General features: G+C 42.1%; 1 protein-coding gene across 24 annotated transcripts in view; it reads right to left on the bottom strand.

Annotated features, from left to right (window-relative positions):
- The window catches only part of TTLL5 (tubulin tyrosine ligase like 5), a 276731-nt gene that overhangs the window by 24291 nt on the left and 225576 nt on the right, over window positions 1-26864 (bottom strand). For 10 of the 24 annotated variants that reach the window (XM_027572089.2, XM_027572086.2, XM_027572085.2 and 7 more), the window contains one exon: window positions 7828-8021. The exons of 12 other annotated variants lie outside the window; for them this stretch is intronic. In XM_027572089.2, coding sequence (XP_027427890.2) covers window positions 7975-8021 — 47 coding nt within the window. In that variant the 3' untranslated portion in view covers window positions 7828-7974. Of the gene's footprint in view, window positions 1-2493; window positions 2764-7827; window positions 8022-26864 lie in introns of those variants that run through there. 2 more of the 24 variants (XM_027572094.2, XM_027572084.2) reach the window with 2 other exon arrangements.

Here is a 26864-nt window from a genome sequence, read left to right on the forward strand (position 1 = left end):
AAAAAGCCATTTTAACACATTCCAGAACGCGCTATATTTTAGTCACCCGAGGTCTCTTCTCAGACAGTGGGTCACATACAAGGTTACTCATGGTGACGAGGCCACCAGTTATCACTTTCCATCAACATTATGAAAATAGCTATGAGTTACAATGGGTGTAGAAAGCAGCAGCTATGCTCATTTTCTCAACATTCCACCCCATTCTGTTCAGTCGGTCAGGACTCAACTTCTCTGCCGGCATGGCTAGGGCTTACTGCCTGAGAACATTGGCTTTTAACTGGAAGTGGTATCAGGGGTGGTGAGGGTATCAAAAATTACTCTTCAGAAATACATACTTCTACTCTCTGCCACTAGCAAATGGGATTTGGGAGGCCTCGCAAGGGATTTTGAGTTGTGTATTTTTGGTAAAAGGTGACTTTTTATACATTTCCACAATGATGGGTCACTGAAGAAAAATCTAATGCCATCAGGGAATTCTAGAAGCAATAATGATAGCATGAGTTCACCAATGAATAGAAACCCACTGAATATCTGTCTGTTACCGTTTTCTCCGGGGATTCAAGATGTTACCCTAAACAAACAAATTTCAGTTAAAAGATGCTTGATTTTGCATTCTTATTTTTGATGGGGGCTGTGTTGGAATGAATGAAAAGTAGGTGTAAGCAAACAACTATATTCCGAAATGGTCAATTCAAAATGGTCAATTCATAACCATCTGAAAGGTGGAAGTTGAAAAGAGAAGTTCCACAGAACTTTTTCAAAACTCTAGTCATAAAGTATGGGCACATACACCCTAGTTTGTTACTGAGTCAATTCTAGAAGATGTCTGTATAAATCTCCTAATCTTTTTAACAGTCAGTAAGTAGTGGATTTAATATCTTTAGCTTATTAAAGATGGGTACTCGATCATATGCTTGTTTTTCCCCCACATAAGTTTCTGGGTGAAGGAATACAGCCCCCGAACACCAGGGGAAAGTTCACAGCAAAAATGGCATGGAGTTACTGTTTCCTCTGAGAAGTCCAATGGACAGAGAGCATAGAAATAGTTACTAAAAAACCCGTAATTAACAGGACATAAACACTGTATAGTTGATCTTAACACTGTCCAGAGACTGACTTGTTGAATGACATTTATTCCTGATCCCCCTCGGGAATTTATAAATCTAGTGGTAGAGGCCAACAACTAAAATAAAATATTTTAGCAAATTCTATGACAGAGGAAGGCAAAGGAAGCTACAGGAGTTGGTGGTTGAGAGATGAAAGTGGGCACTGTGGTCAGTGAAAAATTTTGGAAGTGACGACAAGATCTGGAGCCCAAAGCATGGGCCAGAGTTAGCCAAAAAGAGACCGGATTTCCCTGAATGAAGAAAAGAGTGCTTACAATGGTTCGGGAGTGCGAGACAATGTGGCAAGTGGCTTAGAAAGACTGGAATTTCAAGGTTCCTGCCAGGGGAGTGGTGGAAAATACATGTAGAGAACAGAGAAGACCATGAAGGGCTTTGGTTACCCACTGCACTTTGAAGGGAGCTTTTAAAGATTTTTAAGTGGGGAAGTGTCATAATTATGACTACTGTTAACAGATCACTTGAAGAGCAGCGTGGAGGATAAACGCAGGATGAGACTGAGGGTGAAGATCTCTTATTAGCCGTACTTTTTTACTAATGCTAGGATTGTCTGGCTAAAATCGATCTCAGCCAGAACTTAGTTTCAGTCTCAATATTTCTATCAGTGACTGCTACTTTCTCAAGGTATAAAAGTACTTTACCTGATCCTATTTTCACATTTTTTTTTTCCCTCATATACTTCCCACTTGACCCCTGATCCAGTTTGTTGAATTTTCTTTCATGTTTTACTTATATTACTGCCTTGAGTCCCTGTTTGCTCTGCACCTTCTCAGTAGATATTTAATTAATAATATATACTAACATTTCTCAAAATATAAATTTGTAATCATTCTTTGCCTCACTCCAAAATCTGGAATCCGATTTTTCCTTGTATATATGCTTCGTCTCTGAATTCAGGGTGGGGATCTTGTGATTTATTCAGTTATTCCTTATGAGAACCTAATAGTGTGCTGAGAATAATTATTTGTAGGAAATTCCTACCACACCCCCAAAGGCCTTAAGAACAGGCTAACCATCTGAAAGGTGGAAGTTGAAAAGAGAAGTTCCACAGAACTTTTTCAAAACTCTAGTCACAAGCCTGTGTTGGTCGGAACAATTGCCTTGGTCCTAAGTTCAGTTTTTTAAAACTAGAAGTCACCTTGCCATATATGAAATTATGTTTCTTTTTCCCATGAATGAGATTTGGAAGTTGAAAAGTTAGTTTCAACTGAGGTTGGCAAACATGGCTCGTGACAGATTATAGATTTCTACTTCATTTCTCAAAGTGTCAAGATGTTAACCAGCATTATAGGAAAAAGAGTTCTAGTGTTAGATAAATTTGAGAAACACTGGGTGAAAAACAAGTTTCTTTATTGAAAGACTCCTCAGATGTACAAATATATATTATGACTCCTTAAGAAATGGCTGTAATTTTGCAGATGAGGGTCCTGACTCCAGTGAGGTTTGGTGACTTGCCCAAGATCATACAAATAGTTAGTAGCAAAGCTTTCCTCTTGATTTTTAAATTGGTCCTCTTTCCATTATACCACACTGCTGGCATGCTACTTCCTTTTTATTCCAAATCTTCGTGGAGAGCAGACCCAAGACTGATAGTACTGACCCACAGAAATTTGGACCTCCAGGACTTAAGAGATTCCTCCTGTAACAATGACAAGATGATCTCTCTGGGAGTCTGTCAGCTGCTCTGTGGCCATGAAATTGACTGTGGGGGTAGGAAGGGTGCACGGGAAGAGGAGCTCCCTGGGATGCTTTAGGATGCTTAAAAGAAAAATGGATTTATGCCGAGGATAATTCCTGGAACAGATGTGAAACCAAATACTTCATATCACAATCCAGCCCCTGCCCTCTCTGAAAGGGAAATGAAATAGCAGGATTAACCTGCTCCTCATCAGATCATGCTTTGTTTCTTTCAAAAATCCCATGACCGGGGCAGATTCCATTTCCTGCTACTCCCCTTCCTACAGCAAGAGGGGAGAGCCCAGGAGGGAGAAGAGGCTTTCCTTACGCTCTGTGAGCGCCAGGAGCACGGTGAGTGGGGATTAGAGAAACACACATGACAGCAAGTCACACGCTACCACGCACTGTTACCCCCCAATTTCCAGCTGCATTTCTCGGTCCACATGCTATGAGGAGGTATTTCGTAAATATAACGAACACCTCAGTACACTGATAAATTCATCAATTCGGGGACAGAGAGAAATTAGAATGAGTTTAGTTCTAGGGCTCTGTGAAAAAAGTACATATAGACTGAAAAGTGACTCATTTTTGGAGGGGGCATAAAAACCAGGGTTTGTGAAAGAAATAGATGAAATTTTATTATTCTTTTTATTTTTTTAAGATTTTTAAGATTTTTTTTCTCAAGTGATCTCCACACCCAACATGGGGCTCGAACTCACAACCCCAAGAACAAGCGTGGCATGCCCTACCGACTGAGCCAGTGAGGTGCCCCCAAGATGGATGGAATTTTAAATGAGCTGTAACATCCTGACCAGGTAATGACAGAGCAAAGCAAAAATACAGTGTATAATATACATAATTATCACCACGCCAACTGGGCCATGCTTTCAAGTGACTTAATAATCCGAATGCCAGACCATGAACACTTCTCTAAGAGCCAAAAGGCACTGGAAGTTTCTCACTGTCCGCACCTAGCAATGAAATGCTCTCCCCGACGAGCCTGCTAGCTAGGCCAGGATCTCAGGGGAGTCAGGAGAGGTTACTGTCTCTTCAGGCTGGGTTTGACTGGCAAGTGTGCTTTAGCCAGAGACTTCCGGTGCCCCATGGCAACGAATATCAAGAGCATCCCAGCAAGCCAGGGGCTGGGTCACTCGAGGTGTCTCAAAGAATCACCTTTCAAAGCCAAACCACTTGTTCCCTCCTATCACAAGTGGGCAACATGACAGTGTGGAGGGAGGGGTGCTGGTGGATGGCAGAATTAGGGGGATTAACAATGGGACTGAAGCAATTGGCGGCCTGGCTAGCCCCATTCTCAGCTGCTCTGTTTTGGATTTGGAGCACGAGGGGAAGCTTAAGGCTCTGAAACTATAGTTAAGGTCCCCCTTGCTCTGCGCTGACTAAAGCCACAGAAATGCTCTGGAGCCTGACACCTTTCCAAACGGGGAAAAAAGCAAGAGAGGCCAGGCCCAGGGACAGCTGCTGTCCCCCAGGCACACCACCTTACTTGGAAGCGTCAAAGACCAGGGGCAAAGCTGGACGCAGGCATCTTTCTGCTCATGACCCTACAGCACATCCCTACGAAGGGGACAAATACTTGCCGACATAATGAACTGCAGGCACTAAACAAGCACTTACTAAAAATCTGGCTAAGAAGTAAATACAATTTGACTGCTTACACTGACGGCTTTTTGTCTTTTTACCTTTTAGATATCAACTACCTTTTCTAAGATTTGAGATCTATTTCACGTACTAATAAAATTCGCACACTTCAAATGTATAGCTCAGGGGTCTTTAGTGGAACCATCACCACAAACTAATTTTAGAACATTGTCATTACCCCAAAAAGAAACCCCTATGCCTATTGGCAGCCACTCCCCAGACCCTCTTCCCCCCCCCCCAGCCCTAGGCAACCACCATCTACTTTCTGTCTCTATGGATTTGCCTCTTCTGGACATTTCACACAAACAGAATCATTCAATATGTGATGGCTTTACATTTCCAAGGTCCACCCATGTTGTAGCCTGTATGAGTACTTCCTTCTTTTTGATGGCTGAATAGTATTTGTTGTATGGATATACCACAGTTTATCCATTCATTATCTGATAGACGTTTAGGTTGTTTCCACATTTTGGCTGTTGAGGAATGCTGCTAGGAATACTCATGTACAGTTTTTAAGATTTTATTTATTTATTTGAGAGGGAGAGCAAGAGAGAGCACAAGCAGGAAGCACGAGCGGGGGGCGGGGGCAGGGAGAGGGAGAACTTTGTTTTTTTTTTAAGTAGGCTCCACACCCAATGTGGGGCTTCAACTCACAACCCCGAGATCAAGAGTCACATGTTCTACTGATTGAGCTAGCCAGGCACCCCATGTACAGTTTTCATGTAGACAGTGTTTTCATTTCTCCTAGATATACATTTAGGAGTCAAACTGCTGGGCTGGTAACTCTATGTTTAACTGTTTGAGATACTGCCAGTCTCTTTTTCCAAAGCTGTTGTGCCATCTTATGTTCCCACCAGCAAAGCATGAGAGTTCCAGTCTCCATATCCTCAACGACACTTACCAGTTATCTGTCTTGATTACAACCAGTTAGTGGGTATGAAGTGGCATTTCGCTGGGGTTCTTTTTTTTTTTTTTTAAAGATTTTATTTATTTATTTGACACACAGAGAGAGCGAGCGAGCGAGAGAGAGAGAGAGGGAGAGAGCATGAGCAGGGGGAGTGGCAGGCAGAGGGAGAAGCAGGCTTCCTGCATGAGCAGGGAGCCCGATGTGGGGCTCGATCCCAGGACCCTGGGATCATGGCCTGAGCTGAAGGCAGCGGTTTAACCAACTGAGCCACCCAGGCGCCCCTCGCTGGGGTTCTTATTTGAGTTTCCCTAATGCCTAATGATGCAGCTTTTCAGGTGTTATTGTCCATTTGTGTATCTTCTTTGGAGGAATGTCCAAATGCTTTGCTCATTTTTAAAATAGGGTTATCTGTCTATGTTGAGCTGTATGAGATATGTACATATTCTGGAGTTAAGTCCCTTGCCAGATATATAATTTGCAAATAATTTATTTGATAGGCTGTCTTTTCACTTTCTTGATGGCACCTTTTTTAAAATTTTATTTTATTTAAATTCAATTAATTAACATATAGTGTATTATTAGTTTCAGAGGTAGAGTTCAGTGATTTGTCAGTCTCATGTAATACCCACTGCTCATTACATCAAATGCCCTCATTAATGCCCATCACCCAGTTACCCCATCCCCCCACCCCCCTCCCCTCCAGCAACCCTCAGTTGGTTTCCTATTATTAAGAGTCTCTTATGGTTTCTCTCCCTCTCTGATTTCATTTTGTTTTATTTTTCCCTCCCTTCCCCTATGCTCTTGTTTTGTTTCTTAAATTCCACATATGACTGAAATCAAATGATAATTGTCTTTCTCTGACTGACTTATTTCACTTAGCATAATACCCCCCATCCATGTCATTGCAAATGGCAAGATTTCTTTTTTTTGATGGTTGAGTAGTATTCCATTGTGTGTGTATATATACACACACACACACACACCAGATCTTCTTTATCCATTCATCTGTCGATGGACATCTGGGCTCTTTCCATAGTTTGGCTATTGCGGACATTGCTGCTATAAACATTGGGGTGCAGGTGCCCCTTCAGATCACTACATTTGTATCTTTGGGGTAAATCCCTAGTAGTGTAATTGCTGGGTCATAGGGTAGCTCTATTTTTAACTTTTTGAGGAACCTCCATACTGTTTTCCAGAGTGGCTGTACCAGTTTGCATTCCCACCAGCAATGTAAGAGGTTTCCCCTTTCTCCACATCCTCGCCAACGTTTGTTGTTTCCTGACTTGTTAATTTTAGCCATTCTGACTGGTGTGAGGTGGTATCTCATTGTGGTTTTGATTTGGATTTCCCTGATGCCGAGTGATGTTGAGCATTTTTTCATGTATCTGTTGGCCATTCGTATGTCTTCTTTGGAGAAATATCTGTTCATGTCTTCTGACCATTTCTTGACTGGATTATTTGTTCTTTGGGTGTTGAGTTTGATAAGTTCTTCATAGATTTTGGATACTAGCCCTTTATCTGATATGTCATTTGCAAATATCTTCTCCCATTCTGTCGGTTGTCTTTTGGTTTTGTAGACTGTTTCCTTTGCTGTGCGAAAGCTTTTCATCTTGAGGAAGTCCCGATAGTTCATTTTTACCTTTGTTTGCCTTCTCTTTGGAGACATGTCTAGAAAGAAATTGCTGCAGCCAAGGTCAAAGAGGTTGCTACCTGTATTCTCCTCTAGGATTCTGATGGATTCCTGTTTCACATTTAGATCTTTCATCCATTTTGAGTTTATTTTTGTGTGTGGTATAAGAAAATGGTCCGGTTTCATTCTTCTGCATGTGTTTGTCCAATTTTCCCAACACCATTTGTTGAAGAGACTGTCTTCTTTCCACTGGATATTCTTCCCTGCTTTGTCAAAGATAAGTTGACCATAGAGTTGGGGGTCCATTTCTGGGCTCTCTATTCTGTTCCATTGACCTATGTGTCTGATTTTGTGCCACTACCATACTGTATGATGACTTTGTAATATAAAGTCCGGAATTGTGATGGCTTGGTGGCACCTTTTGAAGCACATGATTTTTGAATTTTGATGAAGTCTGACACCCATTTAATTTTTGTTGCTTGTGCTTTTTGATGTATCTAAGAAATTGTTGCCTAATCCAAGGACTTGAAGAATTAGTCCTATGTTTCTTCTAGGAATTTTATAGTTTTAGCCCTTACATTAAGATCTTTTATCAATTTTGAGTTCATTTTGTATATGGTATGAGGAAGGAATCCCACTTCATTCTTTTGCATATGGATAACCAATTGTTCCAGTACCACCAGTCTCTTCAACCATAAGTTGAAAAGACCATTCTCTCTTCTTGGCACCTTTGTGGAAAAGCAACTGGCCATGCACGTGTGCATTTATTTTTGGACACTCAATTCCAGTCCATTGATCTGTCCTATGCCACACTGTCTTGACTATTTGTATTTATAGCTTTGTATTTATTGTTAGTTTTACATCCTGTTTAAAATTCTCTGACTCATTACTACAAGGCTCCAGCTGTGTTCTTTTTGGAGAATCTCAGCAAAGACCTGAAGCACAAGGAAGCTTTTCTTTAAATGAAACAGGGGTCATTAATAACCTCTCTCAGTTTCTGAAGCAGCTGTACTGTGAGCAAAACCTTAGGAAGACAACACACATGAAAAGAATTTAGTATTGTAATAAAGTTAAACTTACAACAAGGTTAACCTGCATAATTTGAGTATATATAATCATTCTGCTACAGAATAATCAAGAGCAAATAGTAAATAGTTCATACAAATGAATGTGCTATACTGTAAATTTATACTATGCTTAGAGCAAATTTATCATTTTAATTAAGAAACACATTTATAGGGTTGTTTTTTTTTTTTCCTCTATGGCTCATTTTTTTTCCATCATCCTCTCTTTAATGACCTTTCTTCCAGGAAGATAGGGACTCTCTTGTGTTCCTGAAACCTCCAGGTATCCGGTACCCCCAGCCCCCACATACTAAGAGCAAGCTCTAGGGCAAATGAGGGTTAAGGAATGGTGTTCCTCTCGGCGGAGTCAAGAAGCTGGTGGAGAAGGGCTGGAGAAAGGTGATGGATTCCATCCAGCAGGGGAGGAGACTATGGAAAGAAAACGTGTTGTGACAGAAACCGATGAATGTTTCTCAACGCCCATTCTCCCTTTATCCCTCAATAAGAGAAGCTCAGTTTGCTTGGGAAGGCAGTGTGCCCAGCCAAAAAGACTACCTCTCCAGACTCGTTTGTTGCTAGGAGAAGTGGGCCTGGGGTCCAGGGCTGGCCAATGATGTATTAGTTGGAACTGCTGGGCTTCCAAGGAAGCTTTTTTTCAAGTGGGCAGATTTAGCTGGCACCTGTTTTTTGCCCTTCCTCCCAACCCCCCTTCTCTCCTGGAACATGGACGCAGTGCCAGTAGCAAAAGGAACCACCCTGTGACCAAAAGAAAAACAAAAACAAAAACAACACCAATGCTTTAGGGTTGGCTGAGCAGAAGAGAGAAGCCCGGCTCCTCCATTAGGTCTCTGAAGAACTGCGCTAGCTGTCTCTGAACTTCTTGACATGTAAAAAAAATAAATCCTTCACTTATTGAAGGCACTGATGTTTTGAGTTTCTATTACCTGACGGGAAAGCTCTTCTGTCCTCTCTCTTCACCCCCAACCCTCCCACCTCCCACCTTCACTCCCCTCCTGCTGCACAGGTTCGTTGCTCCATTCCCATCTATGTTCCCTCTGCCAGTCAGAACTGCTGCCCCTTCAGAGATTTTGCAGGAGGTGTGGGAAAGCTTATCACCCTCCCCAGCCCTCCTATCAGTGGGAGTGGAGGCAAAAGCCCACCTTGATCCTTATCCTCCCCCTTCCTAGGTCTGGCTCCATCCAAAGAAGGAATGTGAAATGGTTGGAGGAAAGGCAAGCCCACCTCGCCCATATATGCCTCCACACTGCCTACCAGGAATCCCCCTAACTGAATGATTGGAGGTAACCACCAGACACTTCAGAGAGATTCAGGCTGGAGGGTTGGGCTACTAGCCACCTAGCTCCGTTCGGAAAAGAAGCCGGAAACATGAAATCATCTTGAGGGGCCTAGCATTTTGATATGACAAGGCAGCTCAGCAAGTTCTGGAAATAAAGCCGTCTGGCTTTGGATTTCAGCTCCACCATTGACCGTGTGGCTTGGACCAGGTACTTCACTTCTCTCAGTTTTAGTTTGCTCATATGCAAACTAGACAACAAAGCCACCTTCTTTTGTAGGGTTGAGAAGACGAAATGTGACAGAGCCACAATGCTTAGCACAGCCCCTGGCATATAACAAGTGCTTGCTAAAATGAGGACCATTGTTGCTGTTATTATACTAGTGAAGAGCAAGGGCTTTGAAGTCACCCTGGGTTCAAACCCAGCTTCTCCACCCGTCAATTATGTGGACTGAAGCTGTTTCCTAGTCTCTGCACCTTCGTTTTCTCTAAGTGAGGAAGAGAACTCCTAACTCACTCAACCATAAATACCTACGGCAGGCCTGCTCTACACCTGGTTTTCTGCTCCACCCGGGGCGTACGAAGGTGAGTAACACTGACACAGTCTAGTGAGGAAGACAGACACTAATGGAAAATCGCAAGGAACTGTAACAAATGCTACATCAGAGAGCTACACAGGTCTCTGTAATGGGGACATGTCCTGGCAGAGAGGCCAGAGAAAGCAAATGCACCCAAGGGTGGGAGAAGAGCCTGAGGGGTGAAACAGCGTCTGCAGAAGCTCTGTGGACCCAGGGATGGTGGGGGGCGGAGCTCAGAGATGGCCAGGATGGCTAGTGTGGAGAAAGCATGGAGGGAAGGTGGTGTGACGTCAAGATGAAAGGTAGGCAAGCCATGTGAGACCTCTTACCTAGTTTTATCTTTATCTTAAGAGTAATGGTCAGCTTTTCTGAAGGGCTTTAAGTGGTGTGTATGTCAGAAACAGTTTGCATTTTGAAAAGCTCAGTACACAGTGATGTGGAGAATGGAAAGAAAGAGCAGGGATGGTGAGGGTTGATGTGGCGAGAAGCTAGTACAGTAGGGTCCAAATGAGAATGTTTGGTGACTCGAGCTTGACTCCTTACAAGTAGGGAAACGCAATCTCTGTTTCAAACTAGAGAGTTAAGTCACTATTAGTTTCAGGGTCACTCTGAGCATCCTCTTGAATAAAGGCACAAATGCAGGGGATTCATAGATCAACCAAAGCTACAACCACGGGCTTAGGTCGAACTCCCTGAATTAGATAATAAAGCTTGATAAACTCTTTGACTATATCAAGACCCCTTTGTTTTTACTAGTACCGCTTTCCTGAAGGTTATACTCTACTTTGCAGACCTCCTTTCCCTGTTCTCTTATCTCCCTATCCCGACACCAAATATCCTGAGAGGATGATGCTGAGAGATGAGTCAGTTAGCCCACTGTCAGAAACAGGAGTAGCCTAATGGTCAACAAAACAAGAAAACGGTCTTTGTCCCTCTCATCCATTAGATCCTTATAAACTCCATCTTTTTCCTCATTTATGTAATTGATTCTAGGAGGAAGCAGATGAAAACATGAGTAAGGAATGGCCTCAGAACTATTTATACCTGGAACCTGTGGTGTTCATGGTATTCCTGGATTCAGGCCAGACTTGAAGAGAACCACAGATTCCCCCATAACAGCAAAGATCAGGTCTCGAGGTTGAAGCACAACATTCACTTAACCCAATGTATATATGGCCAATGTCAGCTAGGAAGGACACCAACAATGTTTTGCAAAAGTCCTATAACCCAGGACTATTTACAGTGGAGTGCCGGATTGGTACCAGCCTGAGAACTCTTGGTTAGTAGTCTACAATGAGATAAACTTAGAATTTGAAGGTAGGCAGTTACAGCCTGTTATTGAAAATGGCCAGCAGGGCGCCTGGGTGGCTCAGTTGGTTAGGCGACTGCCTTTGGCTCAGGTCATGGTCTTGGAGTCCCGGGATCGAGTCCCGCATCGGGCTCCCTGCTCGGTGGGGAGTCTGCTTCTCCCTCTGACCCTCCCCCCTCTCATGTGCTCTCTCTCCGTCTCTCATTCTCGCTCTCTCAAATAAATAAATAAATAAAATCTTTAAAAAAAAAAAAAGAAAATGGCCAGCAGTTTTATGCCTAGTGAATCTAATAATAATGAACTTGAGCTTGTGTGTTATATGTATTCTCTTCTTATTTAGTTTCTTTAGTCATTTATTTTTAGTGTATTTTACAAAAGTACCAGTCCACGTAGGCCTGGAAAGGAAAATAACTAGCACTCCAATATGGACAGTTTGAAAAGCACTACTGTAGCCACAGCCGAAAATTCCCTGATTCTTTCCTCACCAAGATGACTGACAGCATGGAAATTTTATTCAGTACAGAGGACTGGAGATAAGTCTGAACGGACGAGGAGCCACGGAAACATGAGTTTTAGTTCTCAAGGGCACGTCCTCTTCGCAGGCAGTGCATATCTAATGATGGGTCAACATAAAGTACGTACAAAAGCGGTATCCCAGCTACCTCACCACAACTCACAGCTCCGACAGGCTGGCTGTATACTCCCTGTGGCACCAACTGAGACCTTCTTTGTCACTGTGCCACAGCCCAACTGCTCCCGTTGTCCAATCCATTTCCTTCCATTCCCTTCCCTTCTATAGGAATTGATCCAGGAGCACCCCTTAATAAACCTCTTGCACACCAATCTCCATCTTAGAGTTTACTTTCTAAGGGACGTAACTTCTGACATTGTTTAACAACAATATGACCTCAAAGATCATAATGGGAACTAATGATACCATGTGCTTTGAATTGTGACAAATAGTAAGAACTACCATTTACTGAGTACCTATCATGTGCCAAACACTGTACTAGGTGTATTACATACATAATCTATAGTCTTTTTTTAAAGTGTGGTAAAATACACATAACATAAATGAGATTGAGTCAGTGATCAAAAATCTTCCAACATACAGAAGTCCAGGACCAGGCGGCTTCACTGGTGAAGTCCACCAAACATTTAAAGAATTAATACCAATCTTTCCCAAACTCTTCCAAAATGTTCTAGAAGAGTTCCCTCCTCTTCTACACACTTTCAAAGTCATTTTACGAGGCCAACATTACCCTGATACCAAAACCAGACAGGGCTACCACAAGAAAATTTCAGGCCAATATCTCTGATGAATGTAGATGCAAAAATCCTCAACAAAATAACAGCAAACTCAATTCAGCAACGCAGTAGAAAGATCATATACCATGATCAGGTGGGATTTATTCCACACATGCAATAATAGAGCAACATCTGCAGATCAATGTGACACACCGTATTAACAAAATGAAGGATAAAAATTATATGATCATCTCAATTGATGCACAGAAAGCATTTGACAAAATTCAGCATACATTTATGATAAAAACTCTCAACAAAGTGGGTAGAGAGGGAACATACCTTAACACAATAAAGGCCATATACGACAAGCCTATAGCTGAGATCATACTCAATAGTAAAGAGGGGACTGCTTGTCCTCTAAGATGAAGAAAAAGACAAGGATGCCCACCCTCCCCACTTTTATTCAACAAGGTATCAGAAGTCCTAGCGAGACCCATACACAAGAAATAAAAGGTATCCAAATCAGAGAAGAAGTAAAACTGTCTCTATTAGTAGATAACATGATACTATACAGAGAACCTCAAGGACTCCACCGGAAAACTATTAAAACTAATAAACGAATTCGGTAAAGTTTCAGGATACAAAATCAATATCCAAAAATCTGTTGCATTTCTATACAGTAACAATAAACTATCAGAAAGAGAAATTAAGAAAATAATTGCATTTACAATTATATCAAAGAGAATAAAATATTTAGGAATAAATTTGAGAAGGTGAAAGAGTTATACACTGAACACTATAAGACATTGATGAAAGAAATTGAAGAAGGCATAAACAAATGGAAAATATTTCATGCTCATGGATCGGAAGAATTAATATTGTTAAGATGTCAATACTATACAAAGCAATCAACAGATTTAGTATAATCTGTATCAAAATTCCAATGGCATTTTTCACAGAAATAAAACAATCCTAAAATTTGTATGGAACCACAAAAGACCCCAAAGAGCCAAAGCTATCTTGACAAAGAAGAACAAAGATGGAGGCATTATGCTTCCTGATATCAAACTATGTTACAAAGCTATAGCAATCAAAACAGGATGACATATGGTATTGGCATAAAAACAGACACACTGATCAACAGAACAGAAGGGAGAACTCAGAAATAAACCCATGCATATATGGTCAAGTAATATAGGACAAAGGAGCCAAGAATATACAATGGGGAAAGCACAGTCTCCAATCAATGGTGTTGGAAAAACTGGACAGCCACATATAAAAGAACGAAATTGGACCCCTATCTCAACCAGACACAAAAATTAACTCAAAAAATGGATTAAAGACTTGAAATTAAGACTAAAACCACAAAACTCCTAGAAGAAAACATAGGTGGTAAGCTCCTTAACGTGGGTCTTGGTGACAATTTTTTGGATTTGACATCAAAGGAAAGGCAATAAACAAGTGGGACTACATCAAACCAAAAAGCTTCTGTACAGTAGAGGAAATAACAAAACGAAAAGGCAACCTGCCAAATGGGAGAAAATATTTGCAAATCATATATCTGATATAGGGTTAATATCCAAAATATATAAAGAACTCATATAACTCAGTAGTAAAAACAAACAATCCAATTAAAAATGGCAGAAGAGGGGCACCTTGGTGGCTCAGTCAAGCATCTGACTCTTGATCTCAGCTCAGTTCTTGATCTCAGGGTCGTGAGTTCAAGCCCTGCACTGGGCTCCATGCTGGACATGGAGCCTACTTAAAATAAAAATGGCAGAAGAACCCAACAGACATTTCTCCAAAGAAGACCTACAAATGGCCAACAGGTAGAGGCAAAGGTGCTCAACATTCCTAATGACCAGGGAAATGCAAATCAAAACCACAATGAGATATCACCTCACACCTGTCAGAATGGCTAGTATCAAAAAGACAAGAAATAACAAGCATTGCACTGCTGGCGGAGATGTAAACTGGTATAGCCACTACGTAAAACCTTACAGAGGTTCCTCAAAACATTAAAAATATAACTTTCATTTGATCCAGCAATTCCATTTCTGTGTATTTACCCAAAGAAAACAAAACCACTAATTCACTGCATGTTCACCCTCTGTTCGTTGCATTATTTACAACAGCCAAAATGTATAAACAATCTAAGTGTCCGTTAATGGATGAATGAATAAAGAAAATGTGGCATATATACATAATAGAGTATTATTCAGCCATAAAAAAGAATGAAATCTTGTCATTTGTGTCAACATGGATGGACCTTGAGGGCATTTTACTAAAGTAAAATAAGTCAGACAGAAAAAGATATATACCGTACGATCGCACTTACATGTGAAATCTAAAAAAACCCCCCCAAACAAGCTCAGAGATATAAAGAACAGGTTCGAAGTTGCCAGAGTTGGGGGACAAGGGAAAAATTACCAGCTTAACCACTTTTAAGGGGACAGTTCAGATCATTAAGTACATTCACACTGTGCAATTATCAGCCCCATCTATCTGCAGACCTTTTTTCATCTTAAAAAACTGAAACTCTGGGGGCACCAGGGTGGCTCAGTGGGTTAAGCATCTGACTCTTGATCTCAGCTCAGGTCTTGATCTCAGGGTCATGAATTCAAGCCCCACAAGGAGCCTACTGAAAGACAAAATAACAAAACTGAAACTCTATACCCACTGAAAAATAACCCCTCGTTCTCCCTCTGGCCAGCTCCTGGTAACAACCATTCTGCTTTCTGTCTCTGAATTTGACTGCTCTAACTACCTCAAATAAGTAGAATTATACACCATTTGTCTTCCTGTGATTGGCTCATTTCAGTTAGCATAAATCCTCTGGCTCGTCCACGATGTAATGCGTGTCAGAATTTCCTTTCTTGGGCGCCTGGGTGGCTCAGTTGGTTAAACGACTGCCTTCGGCGCAGGTCATGATCCTGGAGTCCCGGGATCGAGTCCCGCATCGGGCTCCCTGCTCAGCAGGGAGTCTGCTTCTCCCTCTGACCCTCTTCCCTCTCATGCTATCTCTCATTCTCTCTCTCTCTCTCAAATAAATAAATAAAATCTTAAAAGAAAAAAAAAGAATTTCCTTTCTTTTTAAAGGCTGAATACTATTCCATTGTATGTACATACCACATCTTGTTTATCCATTCGTCCACTAACGGACACGTGGGTTGCTTCCATCTTTAGGCTACTATGAATAAAGCTGTTATGGACATGAGTGTACAAACATCTACTCAAGACCCTGCTTTCAGTTCTTTTTGGTTATACATAATTGTACGGTAATTCTATTTTTAAAGTTAGAAAACGCCATACTATGGCACCAAACTTGAAGCAAGAAGAAGTAGGGAAGGCAGGAGGTCGGGGTTGAGAGACCTTTTGTTTTCGAGAGCAAAGTATACTATAAATGAAGTATAACATACAACTCCAGAAGCATGAGGATACATCTTACACTACACATAATACTAGGTGGATCTCTACGACTGGAGTATGGTGTCCAGTTTCAGGTAGTAGACAATTTAGGAGAAGTCTAAAAAATTCACAAAGAAATCAAAAAAGAATAAAAAAAGTTTAAAAACAAAACCTGATCTGTGTTATAAGGTCAAAGAGCTCCGATCAGTTGGTATAGAGGGACAAAAGCTGAAGGAGGATGTTTTTCAAATAAACTAAATCTCATTTTGACTTTGTTCCCTTAAAGTCAGATCCTTGGATGTCGTCTAAAGTAGAACATCTTTATATTGAATTCTGCTTTTAACAAATAAGTTTATAGTAAGGTTCCGAATAAGCATAAGAAGTTGTAATCTGAAGGATAGATTTCTGTTTTCAAGGAAGTAGTTTTATAACATTGATAGGCTAGAAATACTGTACTAGGTAATTTATAAGGAAGGTTATTCTGAGTTTTATGATTGTTTAATAATAAAATGCGTTATTTATGAAATCGTTAAGGTTAAAGCATTTTAACTTGAGATTAAGCAAAAGCCAGGAAGACAGCGTGAATAGATTATTTTTCAGAAAAATTTTATGTGTTTTATGTATTCTTTTCTTTAGGGCTGATATTACAAGCTAATGAAGCATTTTGGGTGTTGTTATGGATTCCCCAAATGTAACGTAATCCTGCCGTCACAGAATTTACGGTCTTATTGGAGACAATTTACACAAGGAGTAAGTAGGATAAAAGATGACAAAAATACAATGAGGTGCCAAACTTCGTGACATAAATTTTAAGGGCTCTAGGGATTTAAAAAATGGCAAGATAAAATCTAATTATATGAATATAGATTATTAGACAAGACAAAACCTAACTGGACCTTTAGAGGATAAGAAGGATTTGTCTATGTGGACAGGGATTCCAGGTGTTGGGAGAATATGAAAATTCACTCATTCATCCATTCAATCAGTTTTTTAAGTCCCTACTATGGCCTGGGCACTGTGCTAGGCCCCAGGGTTTCAGAATCAAGTGAGATCTCCTCCTTGCCTTCCAGGGAATTACAGCCCGGGAATGGTCAAGTAATACAGAAAGATACCAGAGTGTCGTCAATGCCAGAGCAGATAGGAGTAAACACAGTCAAAAAGCATCTAAATCATACTGGGGGTGGGAATGGGCTAGGGTTCGAAAGGAGGAAGGACAAATAGGAATTAGCCCTATTGGGGGGAAGCAGGCATGAGATGCCTAGGCAGAGGGGCCTAAACATGAGTAAAGGAACAGAGAACGAGCAGCCGCATGATGGGTGAGAACAGGGCTTAGCTCCGCAGTTTTCACAAGATGTTTCCTCTGCCACCTGCTTTCCAGAGCACATTCATGCATCTTCAACAAGCCATGTAGAAGACTAGGCCTCCGCATCCTTGCCGAAGAGCACAACTAGCTCTCACCGAGCAATCACCCGAGAGAAGTTATACGCAGCATTGTCTTAAGACACATGCAATCCATCCAACCCTCCACATATTCACTATCTTACCCTTGGATTATATTGGACCACAAAGGGACCTGGACTATAATGGTTTTGTCCCTCAGAAAACTGTCTTCACTGACTTGAACTGACATGTTTTGCCTTATTACAGCTCACAACGAGAAGTAGCCCCATGAAACACACCGCTGTATTGTGAGGGCACCGTTACTTTGTTCAATGTCCTCTCTCTAAAGCATGTGAAATACTTCTTTTAGAATAAGAGCTAGGCAGCAATGTCCACAACGGCCAAACTATGGAAAGAGCCCAGATGTCCATCAATAGATGAATGGATAAAGAAGATGTGTATACACACAGACACACAGACACACAGACACACACACACACACACACACAATGGAATATTATGCAGCCATCAAAAAAATGAAATCTTGCCATTTGCAATGACGTGGATGGAACTAGACGGTATTATGCTAAGCGAAATAAGTCAATCAGAGAAAGACAATTACCATATGATCTCACTGATATGAGGAATTTGAGAAATAAGATAGAAGATCATAGGGGAAGGGAAGGAAAAATGAAACAAGATGAAACCAAAGAGGGAGACAAACCATAAGAGGCTCTTAATCTCAGGAAACAAACTGAGGGTTGATGGAGGGGAGAGGGGGTGGGAGGGATGGGGGGCTGGGTGATGGACATTGGGGATGGTATGTGCTCTGGTGAGCACTGTGAATTGTGTAAGACTGATGAATCACAGACCTGTACCCCTGAAACAAATAATACATTATATGTTAATTAAAAAAAAAAAAGAATAAGAGGTAGGAAGGGGTGCCTGGGTGGCTCAGTCGGTTAAGCACCTGCCTTTGGCTCAGGTCATGATCTCCGGGTCCTGGGATGGAGCCCCACATCTGGTTTCCCGCTCACTGGGGAGTCTGTTTCTCTCTCTCTCTCTCCCTCTCTGCCCCACCCCCTCGCTTATTCTCTCTCTCTCAAATAAATAAAATTTAAAAAAAAAGAAGCTAGGAAAAAGCTTAATTTTCCTCCGGAGTATGGCTTCCTTTTTGAAAATGAGAACTATATACCCTGATGTATCACGTTTCCTTTTTTGTCTTGACTTAGAGAAGACTCAGAACCAAATCTAACCTTGATTATCATAATTTTCTTTGGTCTTATATTTGAAAAATGTGAAACGTCTTGACTTTTGGCCTTGATTTTGCCTTTATATTTTGTTATTTTACTGTATTTGGTTTTATAAGACTCTATGCTAGTGATGGAAAGTATGTTGTCCCTGCCACCCAAAGCAAACTGCCAGAAACGCCTAAGCTGGCAGCTTTGGGTCCCATCATCATGCTGTCCTGGTAGCAGGCTGGGACTGGTCTGCAGGCAGCACCTGCCGCCTTTAGGTCTCTACACCAGCGGCACTTTGTTGGATGAATGAATGCCAAGGATTCGAATTCTGTCCTTTGAAAGCTGCAAACGGAGACAGAAACAACCCCACCGAGAGAGGTGGGGTCCTGAGGAAGGTGGACTTGCCACCTGGGAGAATGGTGGGAGCCAGCCGCTGACCTGGGCACAGGGATGGACTAAGAGATGCACTGCTGAGCCACTGATTAGCCACTGCTAATTGTCCCAAATAAGGTTGTAGGTTTTTATGAGGTCTGGCCCCCCGAGACTGTTCCCTATGCTGTGTACACTAACTGTCCTTAACAGAGGTGAACTGAAGCTGTCTCTCTTCTATTAATCAACAGGCTATTGAGACAACTTGACTTCTCTGCGTAAAAGAGGAGGGTAAGAACATGTATGCACACACAACGGCTATTTATCTTGGAGAATAGCAGCAAGGATGGCTAAAGACAGAAGGCCAGCAAGGGGCCGTATTTCTACAAAAGAGCTGTGGTTTTCAAGATGCCATGTTCCGATACCCGATTAACTACAAGCCATTCATTACCTAATACATTTGAGCTCAGCCATAAGAAATCAAAAAAAACAAAAACAAAAACAAAAAACCAAAAAACAAAACACTTGTCAAATTCTAAAACATCTTCATTTGGGTTTGTCCCATGAAAAACGTGTCTTAATTTCCCTGGGAAGCAGATGAGAAGTGAATAAAAGGGGGGAAAGACACCTCAAAGTCACTTTTCAGTCCAACTGAATGTAAAAAGGAGTGATTTTTTTTTTTTTTTACCTGATAACCATAAACAAATAAATAACACTAAAATAGCAACTCCTAACCAGCTGACCTTTCGATTCACCTCATCATCTCACAACCAGGTTGGTTTTCCGAGTTACGTCCTCCTTCTGTCCCGGGGATACATGCTACGTTTTGCCCATACAGCTAAGGCGATATGCCGCACATTCAAGCGTTTCCTCTCTGGAAGCAGACAACTACTTAACTTGGCTTTAGGTTTCAAGAGAAGAGAGCTCCTGATACGTACGGGAGTCCCGAATGGAAACGCCGGCGTGTTCGAAAGAGGAGAACACAAAGAAGGTGTAAGAGACTACTGTTTTACGTTTACTGGTGGGGCTCTTCGTTCAGAGGACAAGAGAAGCAGAGTCTTTTCCTTTATAATTATAATTTAAAGGACTAAATGTCAATGCCCATATGCCAACGGAGCAATACACTTCGAGCCACCGTTCTCCAAGCCCTACAGTTACCCACCCACACACTTTGGGGCCCAGTAAATTCTACAGATCAGGCAAGCAGACTTGTAAATATTTCCATGTACAAAGCTTGCTTTTTCCAAAGACAGGCATGGCTTAGCATGCCATTTTCTTTCTTTAGAACTTCTAGGAGCAATTATGACCTGAGGATATAAGGATGGTAAGGCAAAGGTATGTGCCTATAACAAGCATTTCTTTGAAACCAGCAGCAAGATGTGTGGATTCCACACATCCACAGAGTATAGACTGATAACTTGTAGTGATAAGTATAAAAATTCACAAAGTAAGGCAATGTTATGCTGGTTACCTGCCCAGTTCAGGAATACAAGAATAAACAGGATCCTTTTCCACCCAAAGTGAATGGATATTACACAGGACAATATGAATCTGCTTCAAGCTGGGGTGGTAGGCACAAGTCTAACCACCCAGGGTGCCAAGCATTTTTTCCAGTGGGTGTGTGTGCTTCTGTAACATAAATGTAATTTGAGAAAGGGGCCACTGCACTTTCCACGGCTCTTCATAACAAAGTAGTAATTGTTAACAATTGAAGAATCATCACTCCTCTCCTGGGAGTTTGCCAGCTCAGCAAGAGACAATATCAATTTTCTGATGTTATCTCAGTGGTCCACTTCTTAATCCATTTCAGAAATAGAGTTCCCTGGTTTTCTTTAAGGCAAACGAACCCCCTTTGGGTGGGATCTTAGAAGTATCCCCCTACTTCCTCCAAACTGAAAGCCAGGTTGTTTCCTCCCCCACTTCTAACCAGGTTGTTCTGCTATGCTTGAGTTTTGTTTCTGAACGTAGAAAGTTACTAACTGAAAAGAGGCCTCAGGACAGGAAAGCATGAAATTTCAATGGCTGACAGCCAGGCGATTTGGCCATGGAGAGGGATCCACATCCTTCTTGTGCGGCTGTAGGCAGACTGAGGCTAGCACCACACATACTGTTATACTGTTAAAACATTACTTGTAGAATACAGCCTATCATGAAGTGAGTGCTGTGACCAGTTGCTTAGAACTTGGTGATATAAACCTAATTTGATTCAGATTTTTTCCTGGTTCCTTGCAAGGCACATTAAAGATACTCTCTCTATTGCCATGTGTTCTAAGAACGTACGTGTTGGGTATGGTATGGTCAAGTCAGTGTGGCTACGGAGGAGATGAGAACAAGGCTTGGCAGAAAGAGGCTGATTATACTCAGGGTCCCAGAGAGAGGGTCACTACAGGCCTCACAGGGGAAAACACCAGGGTGGTCAAGGGACGGAAGACAGGAGCGAGGAGAAAGTTTAGGCCAGAGCCTTATTTGGGATTTCCCTGGAAAAGGCAAGGCAGGGCAGAGTAAACAGCTTAAGACTGGCTAGTTTTAATAATTCTGGTGGGCTCTGGGCTACAGTCTCTCCCTGGCTCCGTAAGGCCCCAAATGGGAAAGCATCAAGAATACAGAAAACATAGTTAACTGGCTCTGTGATGAAGAGATGCCGAACAGACGATACAGAATCTAAGAAGACACAAAATCGTGCATATATTTAAATATGACCCTTGCCTGCGGCAAGAGTCTTAGTCCCCAGTGTCCTCCGGTGCGGCTCCCTCGTTCTTTGATAAGGACAACTGATGTTTTCTCAGTCTTAGATAACATGCTATGCAAACACACTTCAATCTTCTCATCTCCTGTCTGCCTCTCCATTCTAGGACTGTTACAGCTGGTGATGACATTCACTTCTGACTGCGGCTGAAGGGACCTCTGCCCAAGCGGTGATTCTGCCTACACCCCATTCGCCACAAGGAGAAAGCAAGCATCCAGGTGAGGGGCTATGGACTCTGGGGTTCTCTCCCTTCACTTCGTACACTACCTCTTTCTCCTATTCAGCCTGGCAGGTGGCAGGTGGCAGATGGCCATGGGCTACCTCTGGAGCCTTCCAGCAGTTAGGCTGCACCATGGGAGGCTGGTCCTTCAAGGCCCTCTGGCCCACTCTGTTTTCTGAGTCCATACACACTTGACATGAGGTCTCACCACCTCAGCTAATTACAAATTACAGCATCACCTATCCCTACCTTATGCGCAGCTCAGGCTCCGCAGGGCTGTGTTTGCCACAGATTTAAGTGTTGAGAGATGGGCTCTTTCCCAAGGCTTCTTTGCTGATGATCCTCTTTTGCCATGTAATGTTCTGGGTGGACTGTAAGGGATACTAGTGAAATAGGTTCAAGGAAAGTGATATTACAACTGTGGCAGGTCCAAGTCTCACAGTCCTGGAAACTGATGGATACTAGTACTTCTTGGCAGGCCACTGGTTTAGTTTGGAACTTGGTGTCACATTCATTCTTCTGGCTGCCAGTCTCCTCAAGGAAATATGGACCTTCTCACTTTAGTTTTCTATATTTTATTAGTTGTTCATCACTGGATAGGCTGCTTCGTATCAGAATTAAAGGACCATTGGTGAAGTATTACCAATAGAAGCCTGGTTGTTTTTAGTTTCTCTGGTACATTTTGGTAGATGACCAAGCCATGGATTTGGTGTTCCTTTCTCTCTTCTCATTCCTTTTTGGAAAGAGTTTAGATGGGCTGGGGAAAGATATTTGAAGCTTTCTGATCCAATGTAAATGAATCCTGTGGTGGGTAAATAATTTTCCTCCCTCCTTTGCTCTCCTGGGGTATTTTGATGAATAATGCTTCTCAAATAAGTTTGTAAGTATTCCCCTAGAGGTAAGAAGGGTATTAAGCTCATAGCAGGTGTGCCTTTAATGCTTTAGTGTGTATGGTAGAGCAAAGAGGAAAGGAATCATCAAAACCTTGTGGTTTCATAGAATTTTCTGGAAAGTTTTGAAGGCCATGGCTGGGAACAAAACACTGTGGGGCAGTGCTGGTGGTGTGGGTACAGCCTCACGAGATCAAGTCAGGCCAACCCTTCAATGTTGGAGATTTTTACGGGTGGGTGGTAGACTGGGGTTTACAGTTTGTTTTGCTGCCAATTACAGCATATGCTTATCTTAACTCAGAAGAAAGCATAATTAATTAATCGACCTCACCAAAAAAGACCTTTTTAAAAAAATTTTGTTCCTTCCTGCCTCCCATTATTTGGAAGTCCAGTTCACAAACTACACAACTCTAATCTAAAAGCCTTCTTTAATAATGAGTATCTTTAACAATATTCATTCTCTTTAGAGGCTACTGCAATTTGACCTTCAAATATAATGTTCTCCAATGTATTCTGTTACTCTTTACCTGTGATAACTCAATTATGGCTTTAGTTTCTTTCTTTGATTGGCTTCAATGTCCCCATATTTTTAAACAAAAGCCTCCATGATAGTAAGGAAATTTCTTACTGCCACAGCGCCACCTACTGGTAGGCCAGTACAGAAGCAAGCTAGCGGTAGCTTAACTTTGACCCACACTTTGGAGTCCTTCTGAGCTCTGGTTTTATAAAATGCCAAATTCTTTGTCATTCTGAGAAACTATCACTTCTCTTGATGGCTATTAAGCCTCTTGCTGTGATATAAAGTCAGCAAGTTATCATTAAAAAATATGCTCTCATTCTTACTGTTACCTTAAATTGGCCCTGACTTCACCGACTTTGATTTTCTCTGTCCTATAACTGTAGCAAGGGCTCCAGATTGTGTGGGCAAGGGTTTGGATCTGGCGAAAATAACTTGGGGAGCTTCCAAAGATCCTGAAAAATGTAAAAAAAAATCCCTACTTAACCCTTTATTTGATCTTGGTGAAAGGACAAGAGGTCAAATCTAAAAGTAGGTCTTAGGATAGGACAACAACCAGAGAGAAGAATAGCAAGGGACACCAGGCCTGGAAAACTGCCCAGAATATAGCATTAGGTGGCGGGCGACAGAAGGACCAAAGAAGGAAAGAGAAGGTTGAGAAATACATAGAACATAAAGAAAGGAGAAAATAAACAGCTATGTGTATTGCAAGAAAATAAAACCAAAAACCAAAAAAAAACCAAAAACCCCAAACCTAGGTTTTAGGGGATCATCGTTTGCCCACGTGCTGACACCAAGTTTCCTGCCAAACACCAAATCTGTGCCCTTTGCTTTCTAACATTGTAAGAGTGGGTAATCAACCCAAATTCTTACCCCTCTGGCTCTGGGGAGAGAAGAATATTTTGGGAGCAATAAAGGATCTAATCCATTAGGGCAAGCATCTCAAGAGCTTTAGTTATTTTCATTATTAATCTATTATACTCCAGATCCATCCAGGATCCATGACAACTATATAACGCTTGGTGAAAGGAGTAAGAATCTACTAATAAAAATAGGTCATTCTGCTGAGAACTGCCAGGCAAATAATTTTGCTTGAAAGTTAAAGTGATTTCTAGATCCTTAGAGTTTACGCTCCACTGGGTTTACTCTGTACTAAAACAAGTTCCCTTATCTTGTCACACAGAGAGACAGTGAAGTGGGCAGTCAGAGTCACACTGATGTGCTGTTGCCCCCGCCCCATGCAAAGAAAGAGGATAAAGCTAAAGTGCTAAAATGCACCAAGGCCCAAAATAACCAATACTTAACAAGGACATTGTTTCTCACTTCTTGTAAATGAAATCCAGCACTGGTGTTCAAAAGGCAGTAAGAATCCTTCCACCAACTACAGACCGTAAGAGCTTCAAACAACAATAACAACAACAACAACAACAACAACAAACGGGGGTGGGGGCAGGCAGAGGTTGGGCTCCAGGACAGAAAAGGCGTAGGCAGAAGCTAAGGCCAGGGATGAAGGCAGCTGGTATGGCCTCAGACCCTATAAGAATGGTGGTTTACACTATCAAGTCAGCATGAGAGAAATGCCAGTTATCTAATCTGTGGCTCTCTGCTATTTTAGTTCACCATCACCACTTTAGAACTCAAGAACGCCATGGTTATAAAGAACGAAGGCCAATGGCTTTGGCTTTGAGCCAAAGGCCCTCACTCTAGCTTCCTTCTCAAGTTTCCCAATTTGCTGACTCTACACCTTCCCTTCCATAGCAAAGTCAGAATGTTTAGTGGGGAAGTCAAGGAAAAAGTAACATTTGTGGGGCATTCCAGGCCTTCTGCTAGCAGCTTTCACATTCACTACCTCATTTAATGTTCATAATTAGAAGAACAATGTCGCTAGGTCACCATCAGTGGGAAAGGATTCGGAGTTGTTTTTCAACAGTGTGCTGGGATAAACGAGTATTTCATTCAGGCGCCCGACGAACAAAGTGACACAGCTTCAAGGCCTGGTTGGCTAGACTTGTAGAGGGTCAAGGGGCCAGGAAACAGACTTTTGCTATATTCATGCTACTCAATAATACCATGTTTAACCAACTGAGTTAACTGGACCAGACAGGGGCTAAATACCTTTCAAAGTCAGTGTAGCGATTCCTGTTGAGGTACAAACGTCCCATCTCTGAGAGACATGTAAACTTTGACTTATTATGGGGGTTGTTCTCCCTTCTTGCAGGTTTAAAGAAAAATGTTTCTAATAGCAACCTAACCCTCCTTTTTGTAGGATACCCTTCTGAACCCCTAGAATAACACCTTTAAATCTGCGTGTCATATAGAAAAACACACGCTTTGTAGTTGAAACACTGCAGTGCCAGGTACCTACTTACTAGCTGTGTAAATAACTCTAATGGGGTTAGTTAGCATTGTACTGCTAAGGCAAAATGTTTATTGGGAAGTATGGAAAATGCCTGAGACTCACTATACCATGTTCATCAGTGTTTCTTTAACTGAGGATCAGGAACACCAGGAAAGGCACAGAATAGAAACAAACTCAAGGCACATCAGAGGCCCAGAGTCACTGGAGACAAAAGCAGTAAGCAGCAGGCGGCCTAAACAAGGTGAGAAGAACACACTTGTCTTAAGGCAGAAGCAGGGAAAAGGTAGATATTAGAATCCAGGGGGCTACACAACTTCTCTTTGTGGCTTTGTGCTGCTACTGAATGCATTACAACTGTTACAAAATCTCTTAACAGATAACTTCAGTCAATAAATATTAATTCATGATCGAGATGCTGAGAGTATGAGCCACCTGGCCCCTCAAATTTCCAACTTCCCCAGCCAGAGTGCATGCAGAGAGTTCAATTCTGTACTTAACACATCAGTCAGACATGCAAATGCAGTAGGCAGGTTTCCTGCATCTCCTTTGCTTTGCAACCCTCTCTGGCTGCAGCAATTTGCTGGATAGAGACACTCAGCTGTCTATAGTGCAAAATTCTCCCAACCACCCATTTCCCAGGCCATAACAGTTCCAGTGGGAAGTTTTACTTCCTTAAAAATCACAACCATATTCTAGTAATTCTTTTTGGGGGGAGGGGAGGGGCAAGCAGATACCCATCAAATATTTCTTGAATTCAGGTTCTAAGATCTTAAGCGGAGAGTAAAATCTTTATACTCTTATATCATTACCTGCCCTGGGTGTCGTTATAAAGCCTTTCTCTGTATATTGTATCCTTTAGTTCCATAGTAAGCCTATGCGATATATGTAATTACCCCCATGATACAGTCTAACCAGGCTTCGCAGTGGTCTTATAATCATTTGAAGGTCTATTATGTCACACACACACACCCTCCACACCCTGGCCCTCGACTCCTCGATGGCTGCATCTTGCACTCAGGACTAAGTTCCTCCATGGCTCACGAACCGGCCCTGTTACCTCCATGACCTCTTCTGCTGCTCCTCCCTGTCCACGCTCTAGTCCCCAGCCACGGCGACACAGGAGGGCTCCCAGAACACAGCACATCTGCACCCCACTACCGCCTGCCCCCGTTTGTGCGGACCTTGTTCCCTCTTCCCGGAGCTCCTTCGGCTCCATGCCTCCCCTCTCCTGAGGGACCTGTCAA

This window comes from Zalophus californianus, chromosome 6, assembly GCF_009762305.2.
Source record: "Zalophus californianus isolate mZalCal1 chromosome 6, mZalCal1.pri.v2, whole genome shotgun sequence".
Taxonomy (NCBI): domain Eukaryota; kingdom Metazoa; phylum Chordata; class Mammalia; order Carnivora; family Otariidae; genus Zalophus; species Zalophus californianus.